Source organism: Ixodes scapularis, unplaced genomic scaffold, assembly GCF_016920785.2.
Source record: "Ixodes scapularis isolate PalLabHiFi unplaced genomic scaffold, ASM1692078v2 PGA_scaffold10__122_contigs__length_95168666, whole genome shotgun sequence".
Taxonomy (NCBI): domain Eukaryota; kingdom Metazoa; phylum Arthropoda; class Arachnida; order Ixodida; family Ixodidae; genus Ixodes; species Ixodes scapularis.
The window spans coordinates 87,690,546-87,706,758 of record NW_024609836.1 but is presented as its reverse complement, the minus strand read 5'-3'; the positions used below and the strand labels follow the sequence as shown (position 1 = coordinate 87,706,758).

The 16,213-nt window shown below is 46.6% G+C and overlaps 1 protein-coding gene across 1 annotated transcript in view; it reads right to left on the bottom strand.

The window, feature by feature from the left end:
* Positions 1–12,358, bottom strand: part of LOC120845821 — an 85,098-nt gene extending 72,740 nt beyond the window's left edge. The window contains exon 1 of the mRNA XM_042288623.1: positions 11,988–12,358. Coding sequence (XP_042144557.1) covers positions 11,988–12,358 — 371 coding nt within the window. The remainder of the gene's footprint in view (positions 1–11,987) is intronic.
* Positions 12,359–16,213: the final 3,855 nt, after the last annotated feature.

Genomic DNA, 16,213 nt, shown 5'->3' with positions numbered 1-16,213 from the left:
TCGCAGGTATGTGCCAGCTTCGCGACTAAGTTGCGGAACCTCGGGTCGGTCACTAATGGGCACATTAGTTTTTTTTTTTTTTTTTTTTTTTTGTAACGCTTAATAAGTGCAGATTAACAGCTCCTTCCCACTGGAAGCGGATCCGCGTTCGCGAAGAGGTTACGAACGCGGTTGTATAAAGATCCAGCACAATTGCACGCGCACTCGATGACATCAAGTGCGCGCGCAATTGTACTGGATCTTTATTAGCGGCGAGATGTTTTGGTGGCGCCCTCCTATGGTTCCCCCTTGTTACGTCATTACCTTGCTAACAACAAGCTCGAGGGTGTTCGTAAATAGCATGGTGGAAGCTTGAAATCATTGAGCTCTTAAAGCAACACTGCCAACACCGTCAAAACTAAAGTTCTATCATTCCACTTATTTCCGTCGATGATAAATCCCCTTTCCTACGTCATAGTCAGCGTTCGGCCAATAGTGGAAGGCCCACCACAGCGACGCTTTCGGGCGCGCACGGGGCTAATACAACCGCGTTCGCAACCTCTTCGCGAACGCGGATCCGCTTCCAGTGTGAAGGAGCGAAGGGGTATTCACACGAGGGAGAAATCCCGGGGATTTCTCCCTCGTGTGAATAGCCATCAATTGTAATCCTGTTGTGTGTATGCTTAGACAGCGGGCAGTTAGTCAGCACCGAGATAGTCTGGTGTCTTCGTTTGTTACGATGAAAGCCAGTGCAGTATATCGCTGCTAGTCTGACGTCTTTAGCGCGCATCATGCAACAGTGATGCATGACCGCACGCCAGTACGATGCTCATCCAGATCAGTGGGGCTCTGCAGCGCGAGATTTCGCTTCACGTGCTACCTAATCCCCGAGCCACCATCCATGGCGGTCGAATTTGAGCTCGAGAGAAAAATATCAAGAAAATCTGTCTTGAGGCATTTAGTACTAGTGTCGCCATCTGGTTTAACACGTTGGAAATAAAATTAAAGGGGCGGTGCAAAGAGATTCAATTGGAATGTTTTTCACTTTACACGAGCTTAGTGGCACTAGTGGGACTCAAGGACACTCGCACGCAACGCCACTGTCCAAGAAACTCCTTTGTTGTGCTGTAATTTCGAGGACAGAACCGAGTGTTTTATTCAATCTCTCCTTTGCAAAACCTGATGACGTAGCTGGGCGGTAGCAGTACCGCCCAGTGACGATATGTGAATGCGGCTCATAGATTGGACCCGAGCATTGCGTGGGCACTCGATTTGGGCTCGTGATAATCGATAGCTCGAGAAGCATTCGGGTAGTGTCCGATGTCGAATCGCTGCAATGACGACAACAGCCGAACCATAACAATGCCTGGAACTCAGCGCGTGTCCTGTGCTTTGCCAACCCCAGCGCGTGGCTATGATCAACATTGGCGGCATATAATCGGCTCCAGATCACGTGGCCGCTTGTTCTGGCTGCGAGTTGAGGGGGTGAACGCTGCTCGTTTTTCTTTAATTTTTTTCTGGGACTTCTATTGCGTGTGGTGAAAAACCAACGGGTATTTCATAGGTCATTAACGTCAGGGATCCGTTCTAAGCGGTATTTGCGCAAAATACAAAAATCGTTGCATCGCCCCTTTAACATGGTGATTTTATTTACACAAATACGCAAATACAACGATATCAAGTTTTATCGTCGTTTTCTTAAGAGTAAGATTACACCCCTAGTACGTACGGCCAAGCGTTTTGACACGTTTTTCTTCTAAATAATTTTGTTTTCAAAAATGTCTCAAAACGCTCTCAAAACAGCCAAAACGGTCATATTTCTTGATATTATTAAAACTCTCCAGCTCTCTTAAAGAAAAATCCAAGAGCTTTACAACCTTCATTATGTCTTCATAATTAACCTCCGAAATAATAAATACGCGGGTGCATTCCTGAAACTCAGCTTTGTGTAGCGAAATTCGCCCATTGAGTGACGAGCGGTGAAAAAAACCTTCATCACGACTAGGCACGGTGTTGACCCGTTTCTAGACAATCATGAAGAAGAACGCGTCGAACTCGGTATTAGCTACACATAATCAGGAATTTAAATATTGTACGGTTGATGGGTCAGGAACAAGATTTGTTTGTAGAGAGTCGATGGCATAAAAAGCGTAGTGAAAGAAACGTTTCAGATATTTGTCATACAGTTGTACCAGTTAAGCTTAAATGCAACTCAGAAACCAGTGTAAAATACTTCTGAAATTGTACCTGAAATATTATGAAGAGTGCTGTTGATGTTTTTAGGTGGTTTGCTGTCTTTGTTTCGAGTCTAAAAATACAGTTCAACCCTTTTTTTTGCATGTGTGTTTGGGTTGCCAACGTTTGTATGTGGAGAACCCGGCCATCTCATGTGACATTTTTTTTTTCTAATCCTTCGTGTATCTGTGCGTCAAAATACTTAGTTTTTTTTTTATAACTGTTTCGGTCTGGTTCCCCCTGGTTCTGCTGATAATGTTGTGTTCTTTGGTGTGTTCGAAAGGGACTGGCTTAGAAATTGAGTCACCTTGAGAGGCAAGTTTGTTTGCTTGTATTTTTATTTTACATTGTGGACGACATTGGGAGATAGATATAAAGGCGTTGTATAAAATAAATTGAGTTAACCGAGCTTGCGACGCTGTCCGTCGCGTTTCTTTTGTCTTTCCTCATTTATCTTCAAGTTCCTTCCCAGCTTCGGAGATGAAACATCACGATTAATACCCACAAGCTTGCGTGCACTTTAACCATTTCTTTCGGGGGATAGTTTAAGTTATATTTTTTCTCTTGTACTTCAAAAGTCGTCTACATTTGAACCCCCCCCCCCCCCCCTCCCCTCCTCTTTTTGTTGACATGTTGAGTCTGCATTTTGACAGTTGGTTTTCGTATTCGCTCGTTTCTGCTCTAGGGAATATAAATTTGTATGTACTTTGCACTGGTGTGATGATCCCTAACGCTGTAAATTATTTCAACGACACATTTCTTCAAGTGTAAATAAATTTCTTTGAGACAATGAGTAAAGGAGAGTAAGAAATGAAAAAGAAAGTTGTAAATACTGTGGGTCAAATGTATTTTTGAGATATCTACATATTTTCAAAAGTATTTGAAATTCGCTATGTTGAGTAGGGTATTTGAGATAGGTAGGAATCTGATCTGCTGAACACATTAGCACTTCAGGAGACGTAAAACATACCTGGGCTGCTTTTTAAATTTAAACACAGCGTGTTTTTATGGGGTTCTGTGGGGTTGATTTGCTTCAAAACGTTAAAAGAATGTTGACGAATGTAATAGATGATACTTTTACGAAAACAAATATCCTTGCACACTATTTTATACCAACTTTAATTTCTCCAAACACCTATCAAAATTGACTTCTAGCTACTAAACGTACATTAACTTCATCTAACAATAATATCTAAAACAATCCGTTCGCAAATAGTGTGGCGTGTCCTATACTTTTATTTTCTTGGAAATTTCGAAGATACGAGAGGTAATTGTTCGGGAAGCTAAAGCTAATGGACAAATACAATATATGTGGTGTAGAAACAAGTAGTTACTCAAGCATACATTCTTGTTTATATGCGTAGCGTGGACGGTAATCAAATTACGATGGACAGCATGTTTTGTGAAAATTGATTAGACATTATGAGAGAAATAAAATGTTAATATTCGCTCCGGAGATTCGGATTTCGATCTCCACCCGTTCACGAAACTCATTCTTCACGGCAGGACGACACGTAAAATGGAAAAGCCGACCTCGTGCTGCTAAGAATGTTTTGCCGTTTTCTTGCTGCATTGATTTAGGTGCAAGGATAACTGACGCGCTGTAGTGATTAAAGATACACCAAAATCACTAAAACATGCGTAATAATGGCAATATTTGATAATTTCATAATATAAAGAGTTAGTTTTCTTTAAGGTAATAATCTATATATATGTTTGACGACAAATTAGTCAAGCTGTCAAGAAAATATGATTTCATATGTTCTGATCACGAACAATTACGGCCTTATTAATGTAAACCCTTTTTGGGGCTTTAACAGTGCCTGTTGATAGCCTGTTTATAGGAACATGTGCAGAAGTGGAACCAAGCTCGCGAGGCTTACGCTTCTTCCGTGTTTTGTTTTTTGCCGCAAACTCAGTGGCAAGCTCCCATACTGAGAAGCGAAAATTGAACAACACAAATAGAAATCTCGAAACCATATCTCCCAAAGAGTTGCGTAGCATTTTTTTATATACTTGAACTTTCTGTGCCTCGTTTCTGCTATTTACATTTGCTAATGTACAATGGTCGGTGTAAAGTTGTTCTTTGATTTCATTGCACGCAAACTGCTGTTCAACAAGGCTGTCAGTGGGGCTAAGGGACAGTCAAAGTTTTTGTTGAGGCTTTTTCCTTTTTGTTCCACCATTAATTTCTTTAACTGGAACAAAAAAAATATTATTATTATTTCTGCTCCTTCACTCCCACCAACGTTACTAGAACAACTCAGTTGCGAAACTGCCATAGAGCTTGCTTTAAAAAAGTGGCTCCGATCCGTACTCTAGAACCGAACTAATGGCGATCGCAACGCCGCCATTTCTCCCGCAGCGGCCACTCCGGCAACTGCACGGCTGCACGCATTGGTTCAGGTTGAGTCGTCCAAGGGCCGGTGGCGCCATCTCGCCATGCCATTTCACAGTAGTTATATAAATATACTTTTATGTTTTGACTCGTCGCTAAAGTGCGGGCTCTTTTCGTATTTAATTTGATCTCTGTGGACGCGAGCGGTCCGGGTTTCAAGGGTGAGTTTCCAATCTGAAAGTTTTAGTAATGTTGACTTTCACTGACGAAAACAAAAGTTAAATTTTGTATATCTCAACTTTCCAGACTGCTTCAAACACCAATGTTTTACACATTGAATATCACTTTAGAGCGCAGCTCTTAGGGGCCCGTTTCCGGCTTGAGCAGCGTCGCCGTCGCCGTCGGCGTAACCGCGAGTGCATTATGGGAAATGTCCCATAATGCACCGCGCGAGCCCCCCACCGGGGTCACGTGACCTCGTGGGGGGCACGTGACCCCCCGAAGTCACGTGACCCCCGAGGTCACGTGACCTCAAGAGGGTCACGCATCGTCATCGTCATCATCAGTGATGATGACGATGACGATGCGGATGCCGGTGACGTCATCAGTGATGATGACGATGACGATGTGGATGCCGCTGACGTCATCAGTGACGTCACTAATGACGTCATCGGCGATGATGACGTCATCAGTGATGATGACGATGACGATGTGGATGCCGGGGACGTCATCAGTGGTGATGACGATGACGATGTGGATGCCGGGGACGTCATCAGTGACGATGACGTCATCGGGGGGTCACGCAACATCGGCAGGGGTCACGTGACCTCGGGGGTCACGTGACCCTCCTCGAGGTCACGTGACCCCCGCCGATGTCGCGTGACCCCCGATGACGTCATCGTCACTGATGACGTCACCGGCATCCACATCGTCATCGTCATCATCACTGATGACGTCATCATCTCTGATGCCGTAATTAGTGACGTCACTGATGACGTCACCGGCATCCGCATCGTCATCGTCATCATCACTGATGACGTCATCAGTGACGTCACTGATGACGTCACCGACATTCGCATCGTCATCGTCATCATCACTGGTGAAGTCATCAGTGACGTCACTAATGACGTCATCGGTATTCGCATCGTCATCGTCACTGATGACGTCATCAGTGACGTCAGTGATGACATCTTCGGCATTGGGGGTCACGTGACCTCCAAGGTCACGTGACCCCCCAAGGTCACGTGACCCCCCCCCCCCCCTGGTTAGTTGAACTTCCCCCCCCAGTACCCTTCCCTCCTCCTCCTCAAGAGCTGTGCTCTAATTCGGCGTTACATGGAGTTGTAGGCGGCTTTCACTTTTTTCAAACAAAAAATTACGTATTTTAGTTAGATCTATTTTCTCGTCTGACATCTCTTTTTCCTTCAACACTCATCCATCCCTCTTCTTCCGAGAGTTGTAGACGTCTTTTGGGGGGCGGTTTTGTTTCAGTATTGTTGTTGCTACTTGAAAGATGTCAGGCTCTGTTCTTTGCGGCCTATTTTCTCATTCTTTCGCGCGTAAAAAGTGAGCAATGAGTCTGTTTCATTTATATTGTACGATCGTGCGATTGTCAGATCGAATAGTGCCAGCAAATTGTGTTTCAGCAGTACATTCGAATGTTAGGTCTTGTCAGGCTTTGCAATATGACGAGGCCTCCCATCCGGATGCATTCCCGGAAAACAAATAATAAACTAACGCATAGGGTAGATCAAAGTCTATCAGATGCGAAAATTACGAAGGAACCATAAAACAATTGTAGCAATTCGTCGGGCAATTGCGTTACACGTGAGGCGTTTCGGTATCGCTCCAGAACGTTACCCATCCCGGTGCCTCCACTCACGGCGATCTTCATCGGGTGACTTAACACGTGGCATATGAACTCGATACTGGTATGAAGGTACACTTCGGTACAGCTAAGCGACTTGTACAGTTCCAAAATTAGGCTTCAAATCCATTGCTATAAAACGGAAACTTGGAATTGGGGTGAGTGTGTATGTTCATACAGCCTGAGCTTTGTCTGCCTCACTGGGCGTCTGGTGTCTCAGCTGTAGATGAGCAATTTAGACAGTGCGGTACAACCGCTAACCTGGGGTCCTTAACGTGCATCACGGACACACGATCTGTGCATCACGGATACACAGATCGAAACGGGCAGGGCTGGGGATTGAACAGGAACAATGGGACAGACAGTACCCAGAGGGCTAACTCCTAACTGATTATTTACCGCTTCTATCACGAAAAAGGTAAACGAAGCAAACTAAGTGAATAGGGGCGATGAATCACCGGAAAAGGAAAAATAAAAGGAAAAGAAGAAAATGCGTTTTGCTTTAAATGCGCACTAATGAAGGATTCAAATTACACCACCGAAATCGAAATTAAAATAAAGCTAAGAAATGAACGGGAAGGAAAACGAAAGAGAAGGAAGATGAGAAATGAAATTTAGGATATCGGAGTGACCCGCGAGATTTTAATAAAGAGTATAGATAATGCTGTTCTGAAACCAGCCTGACTAGACAAAGAACGTTGGACGTTAAAACCACATTCGTCAACCACGCACCAAAGATATTCTAATTAAAAGGGACCTCTTAACTTCTTTAGTAAGTCCCGAAATCCAATTTGCTTCCTTCGAAGCGCTTGTCCGATAATTAAGCTACCTTCGGGCGATTAATTGTCTTATGCGACGGTCGCAGATACCTCTCAGGCCGGAATACATATATCTCGAAGAAAATTACTTGAAATTTTTTACTCGCGCTAAATCCTAAGAGCCCATAACGACGTTTCTTTTGTAATGTAATGTGAATTTATGTTTAGACCGATGATCGTGACATCGACGCTGTCATTTTAAGAGGAAGTAAATGGTTTTTTGTATTTTCGATTAATATACAGCTCTTTTTTTCTTGATCCTATTGTTATGTTCTATGAATCTCTTTATATCTATACACTTTTCTTTCTTTAATACACCAAGATTTTGATATCAAAGCCTGAAACCAAAAATGACTATCTGTTCTTTCGTGTTAATGAATAAGGATTCGCGTATTCAGATTTCAAGGTATTTTTAAAACTAAATATTATAAGCACTCTTTCAAAGATGACATAGAAATAAAATCGCTTTGCGCTAACCTTCGAGGTTTCAAACTCGACCTGCACATTACAAGTACTTGTTTTAAAATATTAGTGGCTTTAGTGTGATACTAATACCTGAACGTTCATTATATAAACTATGATATTGCATTCTAAAAAATAAATAACTGAACATGAGATGGGAATAAATAGACCGATCTCACCAAGCGTTCGACGCATGCGCAACGCAGCCATAACTTTAGTTCACACTAGGCAATCGGCAGTGCAGACTGTTCATGCCCTGCACGCGCAGAGCTCCAGCGAGGTTGTCGCATGCGCAGAAAGACTAAAGTTTCCTGGATGCATTGCGGCAGCGGTGGCGTAGTTAAACTGGCTGGTGAGATCGGTCTATTAAGGTGGTATTCATACAATGTTGTCCTCTGACCGCCAAGAATAATTGGTGTACCACATTCTACACTTATACCTCTTTCTTTTTGGCAACATTCACACTTTAGTTTGTTAAGAGTTCAAAGCGCCTTTTCAACGGTCACTGAGAGATTTGAAAAGATCCGGACAATATAAAAACAATTCAGCGTTCATAAGTGCTCGAATGTGTTTTCCCGACTTATATGTCTCGATGACATTGGTGTCCGAATATTTCACACGCGGCTATATTTTGATTCTAATCTGGTGAGTATTCCGCGATTACGCGAAGTATTTTCCCTTTAAATGGGGAGTGTTAACTGGCGCCATCTATCGTCGTGGACTACCCAATCACCAGTCGAGGCGGCAGTCTGGGCTGTCTCGGCCTAACGGCTGTCTCGCCTGCTCAAGAGGGATCGCTCTTCTTAAGAAGCACGCGCGTGTGAAAATCAAAACGTGACAGACCGAACAGCGCGATGCACGTGCGTGCTCCAACGCTGGGTAACCCCACTGCTTTTCAACTTATGGCGATTTCCACTGGGCGTTTTGGAGCGCGCCGGGATCAGTTGACCAGATCCGGATTGGAGCACAAGATCCGAACGGGGTCGCGCCGCCTACAGATCCTCAGTGGAACATGACCACTGCTCCGGGATCGGCGGATGCCTTCCCGTCATTCAACTGCCCGGGAATCCCCTTTTCGCGGCTGCCGCGGTCGTTTCGAAGACGTTTTCGCTACGCGGAGCTAACACGTGTTCGACGCACGAGTGGCAGGGATGGCTCAGGCGCTTCTAGCAACGATTGCCGGAATGCCCGTAGCGCGGCAAATACATTCTCGTCTCCTTCCTGGAAAACGAACCGGCTGTCGAGCCAAGCGGTAAGCAAGCGGCCATTAGGAATTCTTCTGATGTCGAGACAATCTAGGAGCCCAGCCCGTGTCGTGCTTCTTCTTCTCCTGAGGCGAAATGGGCGAGATCAGGCGAGATGCCCCACGAGAAAGGAAATCACGTGTGTGCGCCGAGGGCTTCGAAATCGTGGGAGCGACTTTTCTCGTGGCGAATTCCACGGGTCGTTTTGGAGCGCGCCGGGATCGATTTTTCCGGAGCGAGCCTATTTCACTGGGCGATCGGGATCGAGACGAACTTGTTCCACTGGTCGTTTTGGATTAGCTCCCGCTCCAGATCTCGATCTGGATCCGAGAAAACTCGCTCCCCCGATTTCGGCGGATTCAACCGGAAGCCAGCCGGGTCAGCCCTCGGCGCATACACGTGACTTCCTTTCTCGCGGGCATCTCGCCTGATCTCGCCTCAGAAGAAATGGTAATGGCCGCTTGCTTACCCCTTGGCTCGACAGCCGGTTCGTTTTCAAGGAAGGGGAAAAGAAGAAAAGGTTTTGCCGCGCTACGGGCATTCCGGCAATCTTTGCTAGGCGCTCCTGAGCCATTCCTACCGCTCGTGCGTCGAACACGTGTTAGTGCCGCGATCTCGAAAACGTTGATGTTTGGAACTTGGAACCAGCCGCTACCAGGGGTGCTATGTAGCGCTTTTTGCACTCCCAGAAGACTTGGAAGAGGGAAGTGACGTCAACGACACAGCAAATGCAGATTGGATGTTGACAGAAGAAAACGAAATCAACACCCAATCCGCGTTTGCTGTGTCGTTGACGTCACTTCCCTCTCCCTAGTCTCCTGGGAGTGCAAAAAGCGCAACATAACCCCCCAGACACCTGATTTGTTTAAAAAAAAAAACAGGACGTTTTGGGGAAATGAATCGATCACATAGCAGGCGGTAGACAAGTGGACAGCGTTGAAAACTATTTATTCCACCGATTGTTATGAAGGCCGATGGTGTCGGTGTCGCAGTTTTGAAGCACTGTCAGTTCAGCTGAACATCACGTTACAAAAGACGGTTTGGGGTACTGCCGGTGCTAACGCAATTTCACAGTAGAAATAGGAATTGCATGAAAGAACCGGACAGAAACACTTCATACGGTGGCGTAAATGCCGAACATATATCAGCGATGTCACTTTCCTCGGTTAGGGCTATCTGCTTTGTCAGCGAATGAAGAACATCTTGATAAAATAAAGAGCGGAAAATACTCCCCGTGTCAAGTTTTCTAATTACAGCCACTGGTTGATGTCGTACCGTGGTAATTCCCGGCCCTTCGGACGCGCTAGCGCTTTGTAGAGTCACATTTCCAGCGATTCCGCGCCGCACACGAACGAAGGTAAACAATCAAGATGGCGGAGTGTTCCCCGTGTTGTCCTCGCCGTCAGCACGGTGTGACAGGGTTGTCGGACAACAAATGGGGCAACACTGTTGCCGGGCGGCAGCAACATGTTGCCCGACTGTTGTTGAACACGTGTTAGCACCGCGATTGCGAAAACGTCTTCAAAACGACCGCGGCGGCCGCGGAAAGGGGATTCCCCGCCAGTCGAATGACATGAAGGCAAACGCCGATCCGGGAGCAGTGGTCATGTTCCACATGGGGATCCATCGCCGGCGCGACCCCGTTCGGATTGTGAGCTCCATTCCGGATCTGGACAACTTATCCCGGCGCGCTCCAAAACGCCCAGTGGAATTCGCCATCGGATCCAGATCAAGATCTGGAGCGGGAGCTAATCCAAAACAACCAGTGAAGCATGTCGGTCTCAATCCCGATCGCCCAGTGAAATAGGCTCGCTCCGAAAAGTCGATCCCGGCGCGCTCCAAAACGACCAGTGGAATTCGCCATTAGTTTCAACAAACAAACCGATCTCACCAAGCGTTCGGCGCATGCGTGAAGCCGCCATAACTTTAGTTCACAAGTGGCTGGCGGCGGCGGTCGAGATGGCTTGTGACGTCTCGTGCTCAGCACACCCAGAGCTCCAGCCATGTTGTTGCACGTGCAAAAAAACTAAAGTTACCTCCACGCACTGCGGCAGCGGTGGAGCAGCCGAACTGACTGGTGAGATCGGTCTCCTGACCATCACGTCAGGAATATGTCCTGACAAGATACACAAATGTGGAGAAAGTAAACATGAACTCGGTTAGGCATAACGCGTTCGAACACCTAAAAAAATCCAGTAAATAAAGATATGGGCGATAGTTATTATATTTTGTCTCATCCTACGATGAACTAAAGGCCAAAGCCACGGGTTACCATGTCCAATGACGTTCCACGCTAAACTATGACATGCCTAGCATTGGTAAGGGGTGGACGAATAATGCTCTGAACCCAAAAACGCAGCATCACTTCTATAGCTTCGGCACTGCACGCAGCCTGTACGTCGTGGCCTTTTTGCAACCTAAAATTGTTGAGTCACTCACTGCTATTTCGATTCGAACCACTGTGCGCCCATCCCCATCAGTGATCCGAGACGCGGGCACTGGATTCGTGCATCAAAGCGCAATACCACGCAATTTCTAAGTCGCTCGTGATTGAATCTGGTGGTCCGTAGCTTTGGCCTTTAGTCCATCGTAGGTGAGACGAAGTATAGTAACAGAATCTTCACCATCTTTTAAAAAATGTACAATCTCTACGTTCTTTCAAAACGATGGAAAAACACCGGAACTAAGAAAGAAAGAATTAAGATGTGCTTTAAAATAGGTAAAAACAGTTCATTACAACCCTTAATAATAAAAGGGGGAATGGAGTTAGCCCGAGTAGATAATTTCGGTTTTCGTTTTTTTTTTATATCTTCAGCGATTCTCTCGGTGCTCAGTGGCACCCGAAAGAAATGCGACTTACTCCGTGTCACGGCAAACCTAAGAGAACGTTTATTAGCCATGGCCCCGCGCAAGCCACGGGCCCACTGCAAGCGCTTGCGTGTCTCGGTTATAGCTAGAAAGCGGGAAGGCCAAAGGAGACTCACGCCATATCTCCCTCTGGGGACAAATTAGAGTTTCGACTAGTCTGTAGTTATTCCCCAAACCTCTGGGGTGCAAACATCTTTCTTCCAACCCTCGACACTGCCACGGGGACTCTGCAGTCCTGCGTCCATGTCTGTGACTGCGAAGCCTGCGGCAGTGTTGGTGGGTACTCCATGACGTCCTCCCCGGGTAAGGCAGGTCCGTCAGGCTCAGGTCGTGCTGGCTGGCCAGAACACCAACCCGTCGCGTTGACCGGAATGAGTCGGAAGTTGGTCGAGGGCTCTTCGGTTGCCATGGATGTCTTCTTGTCGTGGTTCTGACCCAGCAAGACCTGGGCTAGTCCGATTGGCGGAGGACCTCCCCTGGGCACTTGAGGTCCTTTACCTACAAAGTCGATTCGGGACTCAGTTATGGTATAGCCGTCGAGCCGCATGTTGTTGGTCCAAGTATGCCTGTTTGCGCTCTTCGGCTTGACGGTCGCGCCTAGTCACGACATTGATGTTGACTTGGCCATGCAATTACTGACAACTCCTCTCAGCTCGGACGACAGGCCTGGCCACCAGGCAGCTTTATTTGCGCGCTGCATGCACCGTCCCATTCCCGCCCTGCTCATTGGAAGCTGTCATATTCAGAAGGCGGTTGTAATCGACAAAGATGAACTCCATTGATTTTTGGACGCTGTTTACGCTTTACCTCAGAGTTCCAACTATATGCTTTAAAGATTGGTGCTCATTCAGTTAGGCCGAAAGACACAGAAGCGAATCACATTTCCTTTCGGAGAGTGAAGTTCCTTCAGCTTCTTATTCATGGCAGCCACATGGGATGAAAGGAGCTCCGTGCCCCGCGAAGCGTCCATCCCGGTAGATGACCCTGCTTGGCGATCGCTCCCTCGGCATTCTCGACATCGCCATTTGTCCCGTTTAGTTTTACTCATGGTTCTGAAAGTCTTATCGGCTACTCCGGAGCAGTGCTGGCCCAGATGGAAGTTACTTCTGCAGTCGGAGAAGGAAATGTGCCTGCCATCACTATCAATTATTTCGCTGGACACGACGCACTCAAGCCTTGGGGAAATATTGAAAGGGTAATCCATCAGCGAATGCGAAAGGTTTAGATCTTGAAACAGAAGTGTGCTAAAAGTCGTTGCTGGCCAAAGTACCCGATTAGCAACTTTGGTGCAGGCACTTCGTTCGGGCACAGAGTGGTGGTTGAAAGGCGACCGACTAGAGTTGCGCGCCTTTTTATGATTTATTATTAATAAAATAATAATGTCATTGTATAATATATATGACAAACACACAACTCCAAACACAGCTAGGTGACTAGTGCGCGACTGAAAAAATCAGCCTGCTTCTGGTCCTTTGTTCCCCTTCTCCAGGGATCATTGTCATTATTCTTCTCCAGCTCGCTTGCAGCTCTGAATTAAATGAATTATCATAAAAACCTGAAAACGCAGGCCGGTCACCTTTGTTGGTGTTAGACATGTGGCAGCTGTTAAAGACTGTTTGCTCTACTGACGCCATACTCCTGGTTAGCTGAGTTTGTAGAAAAGACTGTGAGTGCGCACGTGAGCTGGCGAGTCGTTGCCTTCTGTGTCTGTTCCTTTCGCTAAAATTCTTCATTTTTTTCACTACTGTCTCAGGTGTTAAGCTACATCATCAGTTTGTAGAGCGCTCCACAGGAAATGTAGAGGTCCCTGGTTCGACACCAGGACCAGGCTGATTTCTTCAGTCGTGCACAAGTCACCTAGCTATGTTTGGAGATTTGTGTTTCTTCATTGTTTCCTTTGTTCCCCTTCCACAGAAATTATTATCTTTAGTCTTGTCCAGCTCGCGTGCACCTTTTCATTTAATGCATTTTCATCATAACCTTAAAATGCAGGCCGTTCACTCTTGTTCGTGTTAGACTGGCGGCAGCTGTTGAAACCCGTTTGCTCTACTGACACCTGACTCCTCGTTAACTTTGCTGATAGAGCCGTCCTCTTAATTCCTGGTTCGATACCAGGACCAGTTGGAATTTTTCGGTCGTGCACCAGTCACCTAGCTGTGCTTGAAGATTTCTGTCTGTCCTTTGTCCCTCTTGTTCCCCTTCTCCGGGGATTATTTTCGCCATTCTTGTTCAGAGGGGCCGGTTCCCCCTTGCCCTCTTTGGGTGAATGTTGCCGAAGACAACATTTACCCAAAGAGGGCAAGGGGGAACCGGCCCGAATTCGGCCTCGTTGTTCCTTGTATCCGGAAGGCCGACGCCATTGGCAACGACGACTCCCACGGCTTGCTTGAAGCTAGGCCTAGATAGGGATATAGGGAACCCCATGGTTCCCACAACTGATGGCTCCAGAGAGAGAGCTTCGCCGGAATCCCGCGCGACCCCCATTGACGTCAGAGCGCACGTGATTCGGTAGATGGGGAAGGAGTTGAGAGGTGCCAAAAACCTCAACCTTCGTTCATTTTTAAAATAAAAACTAGGACATGCAGGCAAAAGCGGTTTTCTGTTCTTTACTTCAGAAAGGTCGAGACACCAACTCCCAAATTACTTAGGCAAAGCAGTTAAATTGTTGCACAGCTGCTTTAAAGTCATTTTCATCGAATAACATCTATGTGATAGGCGAATCAGCTCGCAATCCAGACTAGAAACACGCTGCGCCACCCTCTTGGTCTTTCCTCTATCTCCATTTTCCCCAAAGGCTCTTGCCTCAATCGACAGCGACAAGCGTGCAGAGGAAGCGCAGCTAAGCGAGTCCGTTTTTCTTTCCTCCATTCCCGACTTTCACGTGCTGCGCACGAGGGGCCTCGCTGATTGGTAAATCGCTCGGATGTCATTCGATGAAAATGACATTTACTCTTCAGCGTGACAGCTGTATAAAAGTCGACCGAATGAAATGGCAGACACACGTTCTATACATTAGGACGATGCACGTTTAAGTAGTCCTTTCTGCTCCTCCTTACTCCCTGCATCATCTACCGGGTTGTGCTAAAGGGAGCGAGAGGAAGAAGTTTTGGTCTGCAAACTTCAGCGCAAAAAGCAGGTCTTTTTCTTTTCGTCTTCTTCTGCTACAACCGATTCCCTACAGCCAGTTCCTTGGATTCCTTTCGGAGCCGCGGACAACGCTGCGCCTGTCGCGATATCTTTTTAGATTTGATTCGGCGAGGTGCGTTGTTTACTGTTCATAAACACAGCGGCCAGAACGCGAAGAAACGATTCGAATGTAGCGAGTTACGAGCAAAACCTTTGCCACGTGTCATTCCCCGGGGAACCTTGTATCTCTCCGTCTCAGCCTGCCGGACGCCGCACATCAGTATCCGGGTACGAAGCATCCGGGTGTTTTCATGTTAAATATGCACGCTCGTTATCCCCCCCTTGAGGTCGTTTCGCCGCTCCCCCCCTCGCCCTTTCTTTCTCTCTGCCAACGCCCTTTCGGTGCCTAGTTTTGTTCGGGCCACCGCAGAGAACTGTCGTCGTTGTCAGGGTCCATCATTTACGTTGCCAGGCGCAAAATACCGCGTCCCGTTTTCGTCCTTTCGGTTGCTTCCTTTCATTCTTTTAACGCGGATATCACGCTCTACTTCTAAAGTCAGAATGGTTGATTTGGGGCTCTTTGGCGAGCGGGGAACTGTGAATTATTTCAGTTACATTAGTCGGAGTAATGAGTAATCAACTTTAGTTCCAGTTTATCAGAATAACGTTCGAAACACCAGTCTTGTCGTCGCTTCCGCTTGCGTCAAGTTCGCGTCTGGGTTCCGAATCGAAGGAGGGACGATGGCGGGCATGCGCAAGATTGGAGAATATGTAGATGTGCTTAATGTAAAGCACGCTTGTTCCGCACCAGAACTTCCGTGAATTGCTTCATTGCGAGCACGAGAGAAATTCACATCGTCGAGCCGTGTTTCCTCGTACTTCGAGCAAACTGATGCGTTCCTTGCAGCGCATTTATAATTTATCGCTTCGAGTCTTCCACGAGTTGCCCGAGCTTCCAGCGAACCGAGAAATGTAACGCCACTAACAAACAGGCATAAACACGGGACTGTTATGTTTTGTGTGGTTCGTTTCACACTAGAGTTAGGCGATCGATCAATTAAGGCGTTCATCGCGATTTTTTTTTTATCTGGTTGGTCGCTTCAACTTGGTGAACCGAAACAAAAATAACTTCTTCCCATTTACGTTTTTCATACTTACCTCGCTATCAATTATCCAAAGCGCGAACAATATTTTGCTTGTCGGCGGGAAACTCGGAAACAACACCGTTAATTTCTGTTAAGCCAAGGCTGCTTCCGGCTTGAAGACTGTGTTAGAT